The sequence below is a fragment of the Oratosquilla oratoria genome, chromosome 22, assembly GCF_046742065.1.
Source record: "Oratosquilla oratoria isolate Oo_2021 chromosome 22, ASM4674206v1, whole genome shotgun sequence".
Taxonomy (NCBI): Eukaryota; Metazoa; Arthropoda; class Malacostraca; order Stomatopoda; family Squillidae; genus Oratosquilla; species Oratosquilla oratoria.
Window position 1 is genome coordinate 9,721,213 of NC_134798.1, and position 19,215 is coordinate 9,740,427.

At 39.0% G+C, this 19,215-nt stretch overlaps 1 protein-coding gene across 18 annotated transcripts in view; it reads left to right on the forward strand.

Moving 5' to 3' along the window:
* The window catches only part of Ssdp (Sequence-specific single-stranded DNA-binding protein), a 575,744-nt gene that overhangs the window by 545,309 nt on the left and 11,220 nt on the right, over positions 1–19,215 (forward strand). For 15 of the 18 annotated variants that reach the window (XM_076205593.1, XM_076205599.1, XM_076205595.1 and 12 more), the window contains 2 exons: positions 4,679–4,752; positions 4,895–5,083. In XM_076205593.1, coding sequence (XP_076061708.1) covers positions 4,679–4,752; positions 4,895–5,083 — 263 coding nt within the window. Of the gene's footprint in view, positions 1–4,678; positions 4,753–4,894; positions 5,084–5,740; positions 5,828–19,215 lie in introns of all 18 variants that reach the window. The other 3 variants (XM_076205606.1, XM_076205607.1, XM_076205598.1) reach the window with 2 other exon arrangements.

The following is a 19,215-nucleotide window of genomic DNA, read 5'->3' on the forward strand; positions in this document are numbered from 1 at the left end:
TGATGCATCCTTATGAAAACTGTGCATCTTAATGCCCTGTAGATTTATTCCTACCTCATGATGGCCTCCTGCAAATCAAGAAATCTTCTGCAGTTTAGTCCACTTCCTTTAATGATCTAAACACTATGATCATGTCACCCTTTTCTCTTCTTTCTTTTGATGATGGCAGATCCAGTGCTTCTAGTCTTTAAACCTTGATGGTTTATCTGCAAGGTTTATCCTTACTTGTTTGGTCTCTTCTCTTTGTCTTCTCAGTCTCTAGATTTCCTATACTATGTGTAGAGACCGTACCATTAATCAAGGCAGATCAGACCCATTTTTTGCATTTATTTTTTCATTTAGTCTTGAATGACACTTATATTTGTCAAAAATTTGTGTCACCCACAATCTTGCTTGTACAGGTAGTTGTTGACTTATGACCACTAGCACTTCTGGCCACTTTGATTGTGTCATTATTCATACATCAAGCAGTATAAAATTGTGTAGAAAAGTTAATTTAGCTTGTTGTGTGTTGGCATTTAGTGCTGGATGGTGACCTGAGTGTATTTGTGCTAGTGGAGTTTATGCTTCTCTTGATAGGGATTTTCTCTGTGGGTGATGTGGTGGAATGAATGTGTGTTTAGATGTGGTGCAGATTATCAGTTCATGTAGTTATTTGAATAGTGTGGTTGTTTTTCCTCTGTGTGTGTGTGTATTTACTTAATTTTAGTATACAGGAAAGGAGCAGCACTTGTTGGGTCCCATCTCCTATTCTCTAATTTTCTAACATAACTAGACTGTGTGTGTGTTTTTCTTTCTTCCTTTTTTCCCATTAAATTGGTTGTGCATGTATGATGTAATGAAGTGGGTGAGGATGCTTGAGGGGTCTTGCATGGAATGGTGTACCTAACATTTTCATGTGATGTACTAAATTAGAAAACAATTTGTGAATAAGCTACAACAACTGATTGTGTGTTCTTTGGAAGAGAAACAGGTGCCACAGGACTGAAAAATGGCAAATGTCATACCAGTCTACAAGGGAGGAACCTCTGATGAAATAAGAACATAAGATTGAAGGAGACTGCAAGAGACTATAAGGCCTATACTAGGCAGCTTCATATCCATCACCACCTGTCATCCCCATCCATAAAGTTGTCTTATTGTTTCTTAAAACAACTGATAGTTTCAGCACTCACTACATGGTTACTAAGTCTATTCCATTCGTTGACCACCCTATTTCCTTCTTAAATCTAAATTTGTCCAGTTTAAATCCATTTCTGCGTGTCCTGTCCTGTTGTTTTAATATGATGACCTTGTTTGCATCACCCTTGTTAAAGCCTTTGATCCACTTTAACACCTCTATTAGATCACCCCACACTCTGCATCTTTCCAGAGAGTGTAAGTTAGATATAGACCAGTATACTTGTTTATAGTGATAAGTATTTGCTTTCCAAATCTCAAATGTGCCTTTCTTTCCAGTAAGTTTAGGTTCTTCCTTGTCTTCATAGTCGGGTCTTTGATGTGTTGGCTGATGGTTGTGTGTGTCAGAAGTGAGAAGTCAGAAGTCAGAAGTCAGAAGTGTAGGGTTTTTGTTGTATGGGAGGGGTTGGCCTGACTGTTGGAGATTTCTTTGATTCATGGTAGTTAATGGTAAGCAATATCATTGATGTCTTCTGTGGGTTTGATGTAGAGATCACTTTAGGAAAGGTAAAATAGGAATTCAAGAATTCATTATAGTATTGTTCCTTGGGCAGTTGTGTTGTACAGTCTTGTTATCCCTGATAGATGGTTTTTCTATAACACTGCATTCTGCTGGCCAGGAGGTTAATATTGTATATATATCAGTTTCTATGATCTTTTCTGATTTTTTCTGAGTGAATGTGTCTGAGGAATGCATCAAAAGCATTATATGTCGTTAGGTGGCACTCTCTTGTTGAAGCCTAGCAGTACTTGTTGAGTGAGATTTGTGGGTAATGTGTTGATGGAATGGTCCTCTTTTTATTCTGTTAATTTGGTGATGTAGTTATGTGTGCTTTGATTTTTCTAAGATCAATCATTCCATCAGTTTCAGTATGCACATAGAGATCATGGGCACTAGATTGATCTTATTAGGTAACTAGCAATATGATTGTGTATAATGCAGTCTTCCATAATGTGTTGAATAGTATGGGGTGAAGTGTTACACCCTGGGCATTTGTCCACAATCACGCACGCAAACAACACAACATACACTCCATAAAGGATTTGTGGGAAAAACCCGTTTCGCCCGTGGCATTCCCTAGGGAGATAGGACTGCTCAGACAGACTGTGTAGGGAACAACAACTAGCAATATGAGGAATGTTTCATTATTTTAACAATAATATTTTTCCTTTAATTTCACCAACTGTAAACCTGCAACCCCATGGCAGCTACCAACAGTCCCTGGGCAATCATATAAATCTCTCTGGGAATAAATGTTGGATCATTATCTGTTATATTAGTGTGGAAATAGCTTTTAGTAATAGGAGGTGGGAGAGTTGTCAGCCAGTGTTATGTGAAAAGACGAAGGAAATATTGTTGAGTTGATAGATCTTGGGTCTGGACTGGAGAAAAAGTATTGGCCCCATGAAGCTGCACATCAGATAGAAGTGAGGGTATTGACAAATTTTGTAGATACGTGGTAAAGAAACAGTTCACTTTGTCTCACTTGCATTATAAAGAAGATAGTAAATCTAATTATAGTTGTTTTCTCAGCTTTTTAGGGAAACTGAGCCATTTCTACCATTGAGTTAGGTATAGTAATAGCCTTTTAAAACCACCAGAAGAAATGCAAACAGAAATGAATAGAGTGATACAAGCCAATTAAATCCACTCACACAATTAATTACAAGTTCCACACAACATTTTTTTTTCTCCTGATCTGAATATGTGACAAGCTGGCACTTGTGAGGCTTCATTACTTATTTTAACTAATACCTTCATCTTGTTTCTCAACTGTGTTCCCATTAAGTAAATGATAAATTATTTCTGTTCCCAACTTAATCTTTTTGTTTAGTGGTAGCCTCTCTTGATCTTTCTCATCCTATTTGTATACTGTAATGTTTCTTGCCACAGATATTACCTGTGATCCAGCTCTTGGTATTTTTGTAGGTTTGTCTATGCCCCTGCTTTTTCCTTAATCCATAAACAATAAGGGGATTACCTCTGCTGGATAGGTTAAATCCTGTAAATGACAGGAGGGAGCGTGGTATAGCTAGATAGAATTACTTATGGGAGACAGGAAAAATATGTAAGTAGGGTCCCATGGTCTACAGGTTAACTTTCATTGCAGCCTCTGTGGTCCTAGTGTTGTGCTAATGTTTGGTCTATGCACATTTTCAGACCATATTATTGTTTTTTCCTAACATTGCAGGCCCCCTATCCTGTAAACTTTTTCCCAGATATGAAATACATTGTGGTTTGATGTGATACATAGTTAACAGGTTGTCCAAATTAGATTTGCTCTTTGATAATGTTACCCATGAATTCAAAATGTTCCTTTTAAGCAGTTGTTAGTGACTACAATCACCCTCAACACCATGGTACCAGCTCAGTGTTCCCCTTTTTCTGTCTTCATTTCTTTCTGTCTTGTTTTCATTCATTCTAAAGCAGTTACTCCTGAGATGAAATTTTTATTTCCAATTGTCACATTTGATTTGCTGTATAGCTTCCCTGTTTATGGAATTTTATGAGTAATTACATTTGAAATCACTGTCACAATTTTCAGACAAATAAGAAACTTTGTCTGTATTCCCACATTTTATTATGCCAAATGTGAAGATAGCACTGTAATTCTCCTGAACAAAGCTAAAACCCTTAATCCTTCAAGAATTACATAATGTAAATGTGTGTGTGTGTCTGTATGTATGTGTGTGTGTGTGTGTGTGTCCCTTAGGTGAAGTTGATGGCATTGTTCTTTGCATCTATACATGCCAAGATACTGCTTGCGCTGCTGCTGCCGCCCAAGTATCATGGTGCACCACCTCAAATGGTATCATGTTTGTCTTGATGAATTTTTATCAGATCTATTCCACAATAATTATGTCTTTTGAGAGAATTGTTGAGGTATGATTCAAGTTGATAGGCTGTTTGAGAAGTGGTTAAATGTAGCCATGAAGTTTGTGGCATGTGGACAAGAATTGTATTGGTTAAAAAAAAAAAAAAAAAAAAAAAGTAGACTGCCTTATTCAAGCTATGATATAAGTATGCCAGCACAAGCAAATTGGCTTGCATCTACCCACGCTGAATTACAGACCTAGGCACAGTGGGGAAAGAGCATGCATTCAGCATTATCTGGGTGGATGGAAGCTACACATTTCCTACAGTTAATACCAGCACCTTTATTTTTTTTATTTATTTATACATATATATATTTATATATTTTTTGTGTTGACTTATGTGTTGTAGATATATTTCATCATCAAATTAAATGTTTACTATTTTGTACTTTGATGTAATTTAGATATAACTGGTTAACTGCTGTTAGATCACTTTAGAACTAAGATAAAGAGATCAATTCTAGAATGATTTGTATGACATCTAATTTAGGGAGTCATTGTCTGCTATAACTTTTTTCCAAGGTTTAGATGAAAAATATAAGAAATCTAACCATGGTGAACTAGAGTTATACTTACAGAATCATAACTTTTATTTTATTTTTTGTGGTTGATTTTGTTGCAGACTCGTCCAATAGCGGGGGTGATGGAATGTTCTCTATGATGAAGACTGTTCCAGGAAGTGGGGGCATGCCAGGGGTAAGTTCATTGTAGAAAAACTGTAATAGTAGATTTTCGTAGTTTTATGGTTATCAACATTCTTGTCATGCAGTGATGAAACCATTCACTTCCATGATTCTTGGGCATTTTTAATGTATTATGAAATGCATTGGAATTTCAGGAGTTTCCCCTAGGGGGTGGCCCTGATGGTCCTATGGGACCAATGGGTCCTAATGCAATGGGTCCAGTAATGAATGGTGATGGTCTAGATGGAATGAAGAACTCTCCTGCCAATGGTCCTGGTACTCCGAGAGATGATGGTCAGGGCATGGAGGGATACAACTTGGGAGGCTTTGGGCCCTCAGATAGTGTAAGTGTGGAAGGGCAGTTCCACCCAAGCATTCATCTGCAGGGACGCTTTGGCTAGAAGGCTGCAGCTGCCGACTGACAAGCTGCCCGCCCGTTTATGCTGCTGAGCTACAGGCAGTAGTGTGGCAGGTAGGCGTGGCAAGACCCTGAGGTGTGCCAGCCTTCTTGCTAAAGCATCCCACTACTAGACCCTAAGCAGACTTTGGGGGTGAGGCTGTGCAGAGCTGGAAATTATTATCACCTTCAGTGTTGGAGTCATACACCATCTAAGAATTAAACTCAGAAAAAAGAGACTTGGCTTTCATAAATGGTTTGGGTAGTGATTTGCATTTAGTTGAAAGAAAATGCAGTCAGACCCGCAGGGCGCACTGCATACATATTCCCTCTGCACTACCCTTCCCTTTCAGCTCTTGTTCCTTTTGCCATTAGCAGATTGGACCTTGGATCTTGTGTTTTATCAGTAGAATTGTCATAGTCTTTTATTTAGTTGAGCCCCTGAGTTTGTTTTATTAGCCTTTACCTATACTGACCTTTAGATTTTAATTCAAGTGTGAAGCTACTTTACTTTTTGTGTGTGATTAACATGCCTTAGAAGCCACTGTCCCTTGGGCAGTGCGCCTTATTGCGGCCCCATCTTGACTCTTTTCAATTTTATTAGGACTTAAACAGCCGCGAAAGCACCTTAGGCATCATTTGAAAGCAGGCGTGACAATGGTTGCGTGAGGACCAAGTTAGAGTGCCACTTGTGAGTATCGTGCGCGACGCTCCTCTCCTCCCTGGTGTGGGCTCCTCCTGTCTCTGTTCATCACACTGTCAACACTGTACACACTCTCATCAGCCAGCAGCCACAGCAGGCCCAGCCACCACAACCACCACACCGCTGCGTTCATCTTGTCCGCTTCTTGACCACAACCCCTGACAGTCACCATCACTGCTACTGCCTGCCTGCCCCTTCCTGTGGCTGTCCCCTTGCAAGGCTGACAATTCAAATTACAGCACAACTGTGGCACCTTGTGAATAATTCTTATAACTTGGTTTGAATTGATTAGAAAAGTGATTATTTGGTGCAACTTTTTCTTTTTATTTATTATTTTTTATTATTTTATTTATTTATTTATTTTTTTATTTTTTATTCAGTACATTTTACTGTATTGGATAGTCACTTCATAATTAACTTGAAAGGTAGTCCTTAGCCTTGCAGGGGAGGTGGGGGCTGTGGCAGGGGCATAAGAAGTGAACTACATGCAGCTATTGAGGTGTGGTGGAGTCGTAGTGGAGTGTTTGGTGTACAATAATTGGTGGAGTGGTCTGGTAGCAAGACTGTGCCACTCAGTACACTGTGTAGGACTCTTGGTGCATGGCTCTGTAGCTCTGGTGGGTGCAAGGGTGACCAGCACCCAGGGTTGCTTGGTTGGTTGGTGGAGGGATGTAAATGTAAACATTGCTGGGATGCACCTTCTGCTTAAACAACAATAAAGTCAGTTATACCCCAAACATTTAAATATTTAACCTTATGTTATTTGTTGCATTTATGTTTTTGTTATGTGAAACCTTGATGTTCATTTTATGGTCGTGTTTGATGAGATGCCTAATTGGTTCATGTTGCTTTTAGTTTTTGTTATCTCAAGGAGGTGGGAGGAGCAGTGTTGTTCTTGATGGAAGTTGCATCCTTATAAGGATTAGGTGAGGAGACCTTACTTGTATTGGTTGACACACAAATCCTGGCTGTGTAGATGTCAAGACTTTTGTTTGTCATCATCTGGGGTCTAACCAGGGAAAGCAGGAATACAATTTCAGTTTTTAAGACGTGATTGCACACTAAACCTCATTGCTACACTTCACAAGGATATGCACAGATACACTTGCATAGACTAAACAAGAATTTGCACTGAAATAAAGCAAAGTAGTATGATATTTTTGAGGTCAAATCCTCACACCATACATTATTTAAAACTTAAACATGGACTTTTTTGTAACTCCCATTTATGATTGTTTACACTTTGAGAATTCACCTGCATTAATACATTGTGAAACTGCCTCACATGCACTTGTGTATGATTTGAAAATGTCACGCTTTTGCATTACACATTTTGAAATTAGTACATCTGTTCGGAATTTGCAATACAAATACTGTACGTATTATCCTGTTAACTACTTGTACATGGTTTGAAACCACCTTTCTGCTAGATTTTGCATCTCAAACAAATGAAGTCAAAATACTAAGAATTTCTTCTGTATACAGTGAGTCAGCCATATATATAAAGACAACAAAATGATTTTAGTCAAATAAGGTGAAAGTTAAAACCTTCATTATTGTATATTAAGCCTTGATTTATCTTTCCCCTCATGTACTGTCATTGTTATTCAATTTTAGATACACAGCTTAAGCTATCATGTTTATATACTTATTCAAATGACCATTTTATGTATAAGTATTAAATAATTAATTTTATTTGACCACTAAAAAAATATTAATGATTAGTTCACCAAATCAGAATTACTAACAAGAAAATTGGCATCCATGAGTTAATGCCATTTGTTTTGTTTGTCACTGTATCAGTTATTTTGAATATTTTCATTTGTAATTTTAGTCTTGATTAAGTGCAGAGAACCTAGAAAGTTTGCGTCACTTTTGAAGACCTTTTATGTAGTCAAGATTTGAATAAAGAAAACTAAGATGCCGATGAAATACACACATACATACACAAACACAAATTGGAGGGAGGTACCTAGTGGGGTCCCACAGGGTTTGCCAAGTGCTGGCACCCATAATGTTCCAGACATATTAATGACATGATGGTTGTGAGAAGTAGTTACACAAAACTAATTGCAGACAGTGCCAAGACAATGAAAACAGTAAGAGATGAAGAAAACTGCAAATTGCCTCAGAAAAATCCAGACAAGATTTATGATTGGCATCAGGTATGGAAAAATAATTTCAATGGAAATAACATAGAGGAAATGGCTGAAATTATGAAGAGGCCATCACAAAATTATACAAAAGGAAATGAAACAATTATGAAAGAGGAAGAAGCCCTACAAAGTCACTCAAAAAGAGATTTAGGAGTTATGAAAGAGGAGGAAAAGACCTAGGAGTTTTAGTTATGAAAAGTTTGTCAATCATAAAAAACATTAATGATCAATGTACTCTCGGACCACAAAATTAGTACTTCAAAATCACCCACCAAATCTCTAGACCATCAAATTCCACCAGACATCAGCCCTATAGAGAAATACATCCCACAACAAACAAGAATCACATTGGCACAGCCTTGTTCAGGTCACCATCCAGCCACAAAGTATTGCCAGCACAGAATAGGTCTAGCTATAGAAATAAATTGCCCCATTTACAATAATCACAAAGATGCTAAACATCTCATCCTACATTGCCCCATTGTAGCCTTACCCTGACAGCTGCACAATATATCTTCCTTGAGTGATTTGTGTGCCAGTTTTGGTGGCTATTACTGGTTACCTAGGCCCTGTGGATCTCCTTCAAGAGAGATCTGGGGCAATGGATTGATTGATTGAATATATATTAACAAAATAACAGAAAAGACATGAAGTTGTTGAGGAACAAGAGTATGATAGCATTCCATAGCATGAGCATAGATACAAAAAAGCTCAAGAAGATTCAGATATACCCCAAACTGGAATGTATTAGTGTGGTGTCCAGTAAAGTTGACTGATCATGAGGAAGGACTAGTTGAGCTGGAAATACCCAAATTGGAAAAAAGATGTGCTGTGATTACTGTCTTCAGATCCATTAAAGGAGTAGATATAATTGACAAAGATCTCTTAGTTTGGAACAGAAAAACAAAGAACATGGAAAACTAAAAAATACAAGTTGTATGAAGGATATTAAGAAATGCATTTTTGTACAGATTTAGTGATATTTAAAATAACCTGGAAGAAGAAATAGTCCAGTCAGACAATGTAAATATAATGTCAAATTTAATCAATGAAGGAACAGAGATGGGACTCTATTAGTGTAACTTTTATCCTATATATTACAATTAGGAAAACACACACACACACACACACACACACACAAAATTGGTTCACAGCCTTGCAGATAAACTGAGCAAGGAGAGACTAGAAGTACTGACCTGTCATTAAAGGAATGAAGAGAAATAAATTACTTGATTGTAGTGTTAGGTCATGGAAGGGAGTAGACAGAGATCTCTTGGTTTGGGATGGAAAGGGATCTTAAGGTCAAAGAACTAAATTAAAAAAGATCACATGTCTGAAGGACATGAAGAAGTACCTTTATCCATACAGATGCATAAACTCCTGGAACCATAAATGAATTTTCAACCAAGATATAGTAAATGCAGATTAAGAGACAGGACACCTTAAGTTTAGCTTATTTCTTGTAAACTACCATTAGGTACACAGGATTAGAAATTGCCTATGCAAATATTGATGGATTGATATCAACAAAATTTGAAATAAAAGGCTACCTAAAGGAGAATGAACAAGGTCTAGCATGCTTTGCCAAATCCAAACTTAATGAAAATTTTGATGTTCAGGTGGGTGAGGGAAAGTATGATGTGGTGGAAAGACAGGAGAGGGAACATGGGAAGTGATATAATGATAGCAGTGAAAAAAAAACATCATTATGTAAATGAGAGAAGGGGCTGAGATAATGAACATAAGAATCATAAGCGAGGGGGTGGAAAAAGAGGCATGCATCACACCAAAAAATTCAATAAAACATAAAATAAAGGAGAGTACAAAGAATTACCAAGAAACACAGCCAAGTAACTGTAAAGAGTCAATGAAAATAGAGAGAGGTAATATGAAGTTAAGAATAGGAGACTGAAATGAAAATTCCTGAAGCAAGATTCTGATGATTATAGCAGTGAACAATATAATGATCCAGTGGGTTAAGGAACTAAAAAGATGTAGAAGGGAAGATATACTAACAAGATTGAATTGCATTTTAACAAAAGAATGTGATATGATTGAAACATAGTGCTCAGTAGGAAAGAGTAATCATGTGGTAATTAGAATTATGTTGGAAGTAGGAGGAGACCAAAATAAGAGGGGAAATATACTCCACTGAGAAAATTTAACTAGATTAAAGTGAAACTAAAGAAAGAAAAGAAGTGGGCTATCTGAACTGAAGCTGACAACATAGTGGAAAAGTATGCACTAAAGATGAGTGGGAGAGTTGTGAGAAAAAAGATTGGCTCAATAAAAGACGTGCAGTGATAATACAAAAGAGACGGCATAGGAGGGGTGGCAAAGAAAAAATCTATAAATGAAATAATGAATAATACATAACTAGAGTTGAATATACAGGAATACGAATGGAAGAGGGAAAGAACTTTGAGAAGGATGTAATTGACATGTGTAAGGGTCTGTCTAAACTGCTCTTCAGACATGGGAATGGTAAGCTGAAGCATAGGGAAGGAATATTAAAATTGTAAGTTCAGGGTGGTATATTAAGAGACAAGAATGCAAGCTTCCAACCAGTATTTATTAAAAGGGTGTTGGGAGAGGAAATGTGATAAACAGCCTAACAGTGGAATTACATAAAGGATTTAAATTACTGGAAGTGAGAAATGCTTCATGACCAGAAGATATCAAATGGATATGGACAGCATAGAGAACAGTTAGTGGGTAAAGTACATCAATGATTGCATGTGCTCTGGAAGAGGGGAAAGGTCCCCCTAGGATGGGTGAGGAAAGGTGGAAACTGCCCTTATGATGTGGGCATTACTGCCTCTTCGAGAGCAGTGGCACTACATACAGGAATCTCTGGTTGCTATAGAATGTCTTAGAATTCAGAAACATGTCATAAAATATGTTTTAGAGTAAATTTAAACAAAAACCTTGACCCCCAAAGATTAATTTTAAAAATTTATTAGGAGAGCATATGCATAATGAGGAATCTGATTAGATTTTATTTATTTTGATGAGGAAATGATGAAAATGTTAATAACCTTGTATCTTGGCAAAGTCTGGAGTATATAGTGGTGCTGCAGAATTCCTATGATTTGGAAGATATAGGAAGTGGAAAGGTGTCAACAAGATTAGCACTAGGTGGGAAGATGCCAGAATAGAAAGCAGTGACCAGCAAATTATCACAAGGTTCATTGCAAGCACCTGCAAAGTTTCTTATCTAAGTTAATGACATGATGGAAGGCATAAGTTATGGTAACATGTTTCCAGGTGATACAAAGGTCAGGAGAAAAGTGGAGAACAAGTAGGACTGTCAATTATTGCAAAAATATTTAGGCACTAAGCATGGAGCCAAGAATAGTATTGGAAATGGACACAAAGATGGATACAAAGAGCACAAATCAAATTGGTTCTCAGCCTAGGAGATAAACCATACGAGGAGAGACTGAGAGCATTAAAAGAAAAAAAATTACAGTGTTAAGGTTGCCAAAAGGGTAAGATTACATAGTCAAAAGAGATCTCTTGATTAGGAATGGGAGGGTTTTAAGAGGTCATGAGAACAAATTGGAAGAGCTATTAAATAAAAAGTGAAATAAATGTCTAAAGAATGTGAAGAAATACAGGTTTCCATAGAGATGATAAAGTAATTGGAGTAGCATAGAAGGATATAGATATAGCCCGAGGTGGAACAATATATGAATTTAAATCAGTGTTATAATTGGAGAAGAAAATGTAAAAGGTGCAGATGGAAAGATGATAATGGAAGAGAAGGCAGTAAGAGGAAGATGGGCAGAGTATTTTAAGGAGTTGCTAAATGTGAAGGAGGATAGGGAGGAAAAGCTAGTTGCAGTGGGAAGCGTTATCACAGTCATTTTGACTGATGAGTGAGGAAAAATTAGCAAAGATGAAGTGAAGTCAGTTGTTAAAAAGAGGAGAGAAGGTGAGGCACCTGGGTTGGATGGGTGTCATGCAGAATGTAAAAAAAAAAAGGAGGTAGTGATGGTGGACTGGCTGGTGAGATTATTTAATGTTTGAAGAGAGGGTAGAGTGCCAGAAAACTTGGGGAGTGCCTGTACAGTTCCACTTTACAAGGGAAAAGGGGACAAGTGTGAGTGTAGTAGTTTCAGAGGGATCTGTTTGTTAATTGTAGTTGGGAAGGCTTATGGGAGGGTTTGAGTAAGAGGATTAGGAGAGGAACAGAGGGAGTAATTGGTGAGGAACAGTGTGGGTTTAGGACGGGTTGTGTGGATCAGATTTTTGTGGTAAGACAGATATGTGAGAAAGCTTCAGGGAAAAGTAAGGATGTTTTTTTAGCCTTTATGTATTTGGAAAAGGCTTATGGGAGGCATTGCAGATATATGGGGATGGTTAAAGAAAATTGAGAAAAGTGGGAGATAAGTCAGTTGTTTGCCGATGACACTGCGCTTGTAGCAAGATCAGAGGAAGGATTGAGGAAGTTAGTGACAGAGTTTGGGAAGGTGTGTGAAAGAAGGAAGTTGAAGATAAATGTGGGTAAAAGTAAGGTGATGAGATGTACAAGGTGAGAAAGTAGTAGCAGACTGGAAGTGAGCATTAAGGGAGAGAGAGAGACTGGAGGAAGTGGATAGTTTTAGATACTTGGGTATGAATGTGGTGGGAAAGGGAGTGGAGGTGGAGGTAGAATGTAGATTGAGAGAAGCAAGTAAATGACTTGGGTGACTAAAAAGTGTAATGAGAAATAGACCTTTGGGAATGGATGCTAAGAGGAGGTTGTATGAAGGAGTGATTGTCCCAACAGCATTGTATGGGACAGAAACATGGAACATAAGAGAGGAGTTTGAATGTGTTTGAGATGAGGTGCTTGAGAAGTATGATAGGGGTTACTAGGCAGGATAGAGTGAGAAATGAGGTGGTGAGGAAGAGGATGGGGGTGGAAAGGGAGTTGGGAGATAGGGTTGATGAAGTAGTATTAGGATGGTTTGGACACATGGAAAGAATGAGAAGAAAGATTAGTAAAAGAGGTGTGGAAGGCAGAGATAGGAGTGAACATGAGGGGGTGACCGAGGATGAAATGGATGGATGGGGTGAAAGAGGCATTGGGAAAGAGGGAAAGTCTGTTGAGAAAGGATGGGAGAAGACAGAAGGTAGGGGTGAATGGAGAATGGTTGTGTATGGATGATACTGGGATGCATGACAGGGAATGGGGGGTGAGGAAGTATGTGTTAAAAATAAATTGACGTAGACCAAAGGGATTAATCCCAGTCTTCTCCATTTCTGCATGAGGGGACAGAGAGAGCGGAGGTTGCTGATTTAATGAAGTGGCCTTGCTGTGGATGTGCTGTGTCTTGAGATACTGCATTAACTCGGGGCAGTGGATGAAATGCAGGGATGATCTGTCATCCAGGAGGAGCCAAGATAAGAGGGAGGGAGGGGGTGGATGGGAGTGGCGTATGTGGGGATGGAATGGGTGGGAGTGGATTTTATGCCTTTGTTTTTTGGCTGCCTCCCTTGTAAGGGGGAAAGCCTTTGGTTGTATGTACAGTTGGAGAATAAAGATAGAGCCAAAGTTGGAACCGTACTTGGATTTGAAGCTTGTTATGATACTAGGAGAGTAAGAGACAAGACCCCATGAGCATTGCTTCTTTCCTGTATACTGTAGTTGTGTAAACACACACACACCACACATACATACACACACACATTCACACACCAAAGGCCTTCCTTTTATAAAGGGGGTGGCACATTCCCTTTTCATACACAAAACACTTTAAATGCTCCCACTATCTCAACACGTCATTGACAAAGGATCATCCTTGTCTCCTGCTACAATGTGTAGGTCAAGGGCAATTTAGTGAGATACAGCATTTCTTCAGCAGGGCCCAATAGCCAGAGCTAGTTTACCCCCATTTCTTTATCAGTGGTAACCCTCTCAAAACAATTTATGAGAGAAAAGAGAATATCTCTTCAGGTTGCATAATCTTTTCATCCAGTCACTTGTATCTTTTTCACTCTTCCATACTTGAGACATTCAGTATGCATCCAAAGCCCTGTTCCACCCATCTGTTCATTTCATTCATGACATATTAATGCAAATTGTAGCCTCAATTTTCACTGACTGGAAACCTACTGTCCCACAGTGGTTAGTAGTGGTGCCTCCTACAGATCTTGCTCTTGTCAGTAAGAGACATTGGCCTGGTGTCTTGTGTTGTATTAGTGTGAGTCAGTTTTTGTGTCATAAGTTGGTGGGAGGAGGAGGAGGAGGAGGGGAGCAAATGTTTATTGTCAGCTCTCCTTGTGTCATAGAAAGTGGAGGAATGGTTATCAAAATTAATAGAGATATATCTCCTGTCTGATCTGGAGACAGGTTGCCATGTACCTCCATACAGAGGTGAAGATATTGATATACAGAGAAAATGAACATCAGGGAGATGATTGTCATCAATGCCACCCTTGTAGCACTACCTCATGCAAGCTTCCATCATTGGTCCCATGACTGATAAGGACAGAATGAAGAACATACATATACCAACGGCTTTTTATCCCTTACAAGGGAGGTAGCCAAGGTCAAAGGCATAAATCCACTCCCACCCATTTCATCCCCATATACTCCACTCCCTCCGTCTTTTCTTGGCTCCTTGGATGACGGGTCATCCCTGCATCTCACCCACTGCCCTGGGTCAGAAGCAATGTAGCAAGACACAGCACATCCACATGACACCCCCCCCCCCTATCCTGTCATGCAGGAAATGAGATGGGGAGAAATCCCTTCAGGCTGTCAAAATATCATTCACATATACTCCCTCACCCCAACCCACTCCTTTCCATCCATCACAACATTATACATACACTATTCTCCACTCATCCCTGTCTTCTCCCTTCCTTCCTCAACAGACATTCCCCTCTTTCCCAATGCCCCTTTTACCCATCCATCCATCTCATCCTTGGTTGCCCCATCATGTTCACTCCTTCCACCTCTGCCTTCCATACCCTTTTTACTAATCTTCTCCACTCATTCTTTCCATGTGTCTAAACCATCCTAATACTCTTTCATCAACCCTATCTCCCAACTTCCTTTCCACCCCCTCTCTCATCCTTACCTCCTCATTTCTCACTCTATCCAACTTAATAACCCCAACCATACTTCTCAGGCATTTCATTTCAAACACATTTAAACTCATCCTCACTTATGTTCCATGTTTCTACTGCATACAGTGCTGTCAGCACAATCACTCTTTCATAGTCTCCTCTTTGTATTCATTCCCAAATGTCTATTTCTCATTACACTTTTTAATTCCCCAAGACATTTACTTGCTTCTCTCAATCTTCATTCTACCTCTACTCCTCCTTTTCCCACCACATTTGCTGCCAAGTATTTAAAGCTATGCAATTCCTCCAGTCTCTCTCCCTTATACTCGCTTTCAATTTGCTGCCATCTCCCCTTGTACATCTTATCACCTTACTTTTACCCACATTTATCTTCAACTTCCTTCTTTTGCACACCTTCCCAAATTCTGTCATCAACGTCCTTAATTTCTTAAGAACAAAGAAACTAAATGTAATAATACTAGAAGATAGAGATGGGATCAGTTCATACATCAAGGAGAAACAATTCACACACAAAAAAGGATCTGCAAAGACATTTTTAGAAAAAGAAGGCATAGGCAAATTACAGGTGTAAGGGAAGGAATAAGTACAACTTCCCAAGTAGAACAGTAGAAAGGTGGAATAAATTGCCACCCAAAATAATAGAGGCCCAAGCTGTGAGAGATTTAAAGAAGAGATATGCTGACTACAGAAGCATAAATGAATAGCAAAGAAAAAAAAAAAAAAGGAAAATTAATAGAGGGTTGTTGGGTGACTGTTATAAAGCCAGGAAATGGAAAGGGGAAATAACAAACACATGTTACCACACTATTCAAGATTTTAAGTAAAAACCTTATACTGAAAGATACAGACGGGTCACCACGAGCATAGCTCCCTTCTTGTATAATACAACTAGGTAGATACAGATGACTACACACAGCATAAGAACATGTGATAGCAGGCAGGGTCAAGTCTAGAATGAAATACAGCACTGAGCACACTTGAAGGTTCAAAGCAGTTAGTGACCAGATTAAAGAGATGGGATGCAGTGAATAAGATATACAAACTTTACATACACATACAAACAAACATGCATACATGAAACCACTGGAAGTATATAAGAGATTATATATTTTTTATTAATATTAGCTATTCAGAGGTATGTAAAAGATTAATCAGGAAGTTAAGATAAGTTCAGTTATTATTGTGCTCTTAATTATATCAGTTTTCACCCACAAGGAGCTAAGATAAAAGGGAAAGCAAATGGTTGTGGGATGGCTGTATGCCTTGTATGGCTACCTCCCTAACAAGGGGATGAGATCTTTGGTATATGTATGTATTTATTGTCAAAATATGGAGTGCAAGTAAAAGTATTTCATTGACAAAAATAGATGCAGGATTAAATTGAACTTGTTCATGGCACCATAATACTTAGTTTTAAGTACAGTTTACTTCATTTCCACCAGGTGCACTTTCCATCAGGACCGAAATGATTGTGTCGCAATATGTTTGTTTTTAAGTGGTGTTTTCTTGACTCGGTACATTCTTAGCTGCTGTCTCATGTAGGGAAATGTCCTTATGCTTTGTCCTATGTGTGGGAATTGTACAAAATATTTGAAAAATTGTGTGTGCTTTTTTTCATGGAGGTGTGTACATTCTGCTTTTGTGTGGATTTTTAAATGTCTGCAGTGTTGAGAAAAAAGAAAAGAGTGAATATTGGATATGAATGTGAATAGTTTGAAATGAAATGGTGTGTAAAAGGAGAGCATTGTGTTTTGTTGTTGGTGATACCCTCGTGTGTGTGTGTGTGTGTGTGTGTGTGTGTTGAAACACTTGTTATGTATGCTTGGTTAAAAGAAATAAGGTGCCTTCATGCGTGTCCATTTGTGGCATTTGATATAGAAAAAGAAGTCATTGTGGCAATGAAAATAAGGTAGGCTGTTCAGGGTCCACACGCAAGCAGGAATGTCCAATTTTTTATGTTCTTTGGTTTCGAACATTTGACATTGATCATTTTAGTTTCAGATGTTCCTTTGGATTTAAAAAAAAAAAAAAAAAAAAAAAAATGATGAGGTGCCTCAGATGACTGGCATGGACACTAGAAAAATTATGAATAAAGGAAAAAAAATTAGATTGAAAACTGGAAAGGCATACCAACTGAAAGCTGGTAACAGTTCCATAAGGGGCTGTAAATTTTGGGGGCTCCTGCAAGAAAGATCCAGGACTGTGAGTTGGTTGAAAATGTAATACACAAGTAACAAATAGGGAGGGATCATTGATTAGTTTTTACTTGTGTTAGCCCCCTTACCTCCATCAGGAGATGCAGCCCTGAGGTGATGACATGCAATTTCTGGACTGGACCCAAGATCTCTCACTCTCAACTTAACTGTATTTCTTACACCTTGTACATGTGGAGAGTTGACAGCTGGTGAATGCTACTACTTTCAGCCAGTGACATGGAAACAGTCTTACACCAATACCACACACAACAGTCCAGATGATGTGGTGCTGGTGAGAGATAATGAAAAAGGCCTCTTAAACTGAGAGATTTGTGAAAGGAGGAAACTGGTTGCAAAATTCAACAAGAGTAAGATGATGAAAATGGGAATGATGAGGAGGATCAAACAGCATCTTGAAAGAGGTTGAGGAATGGAGCATAGAATGCTGGATGCTAGAAAGGCAGATGGACACTAAAGAAAATCTGGTAGAGACTAAAATATTGTCATTTGTGGAGATGGTTAAGAGAGGAAACCCACATTGCAAAGTAGCTTGTTGGAATGTGGTAATAGCAGTAGAAATTAGCCATGTTAAGTGTTGTCAGGATGGTGGATAGATATGAGACAAAGTAAATAATGTAGAGGGTGGTAAAGGAACTAGAACTAGATGGTATGAATATATGAAGGGAATGGAAATGGATGAGCAAAAAAGTACAAAATAGGCATGGAAGGAAGGGAAGGGTGTGAAAAACTTAAAAGAAGTTAGGTGGAAATGCAGTTTTTGATGCATCCCAGGAGAATGGTGAAGAAGCAGATGTGGTGGTGCATGCCAGGGAGAAATGCAGGGAAGGATACATGAGGGGAGAGATGTCAGAAAATGAAGAGATATAGCATAAGAATATTTGAAGTATAGGTAGGTATAAAGAAAGGTGAAAGTGGCAGCAGACTGGAAGTGAGCATTAAGGGAGAGAGACTGGAGGAAGTGGATAGTTTTAGATACTTGGGTGCGAATGTGGCAGGAAAGGGAGGAGTGGAGGTGGAGGTAGAATGTAGATTGAGAGAAGAGAGTAAGTGCCTTGTTGGATGAAAAAGTGTAATGAGAAAGACATTTGGGAAGGGATGCTAAGAGGACACTGTATGAAGGAGTGATTGTGCTGACAGCACTGTATGGGGCAGAAACATGGAACATAAGAAAGGAAGAGAGGAGTTTGAATGTGTTTAAGATGAGGTGTCTGAGAAATATGATGGGTAACTAGGCTGGATAGAGTGAGAAACGAGGTGAGGAGAAGAACGGGGGTGGTAAGGGAGTTGGGAGATATAGTGGATGAAAGGTGTGTTGGGATGGATTGGACACGGAAAGAATGAGTGAAGAAAGACTAGTAAAAGAAATGTGGAAGGCAGAAGTGGGGGTAGTGAACATGAGGGGGGCAACCAAGGATGAGATGGATGGATGGGGTAAAAGGGGCTTTGGGGAAGAGGGGAATGTCTGTGGAGGAAGGATTGGAGAGGACAGAAGACAGGGGTGAATGGAGAATGGTTGTATATGGATGAGGTTGTGATGCATGAGGTGGGATTGGTGGGGGATAGGGGGTGAGGTAGTATGTGTGAGCAAAATTTGACGGAGCCCAAAGGGACTTCTCCCCGTCTTCTCATTTTCTGCATGGGGGACGGAGAAGGGGGGGTCGCCGATTTTATGAAGCTGCCTTGCTGTGGATGTGCTGTGTCTTGCGACACTGCTTCTGACCCAGGGCAGTGGACAAGACTCAGGGATGATCCGTCATCCAGGAGGTGCCAAGATAAGAGAGAGGGTGGAGGGGAGTGGAGTGTATTAGGGATGGAATGGGTGGGAATGGTTTCTATGTCCTTTTTTTTTCTACCTCCCTTGTAAGGGGGAAAAAGCCTTTGGTATATATATATGTATCCTTATGTTAGTTTTGCATTATAT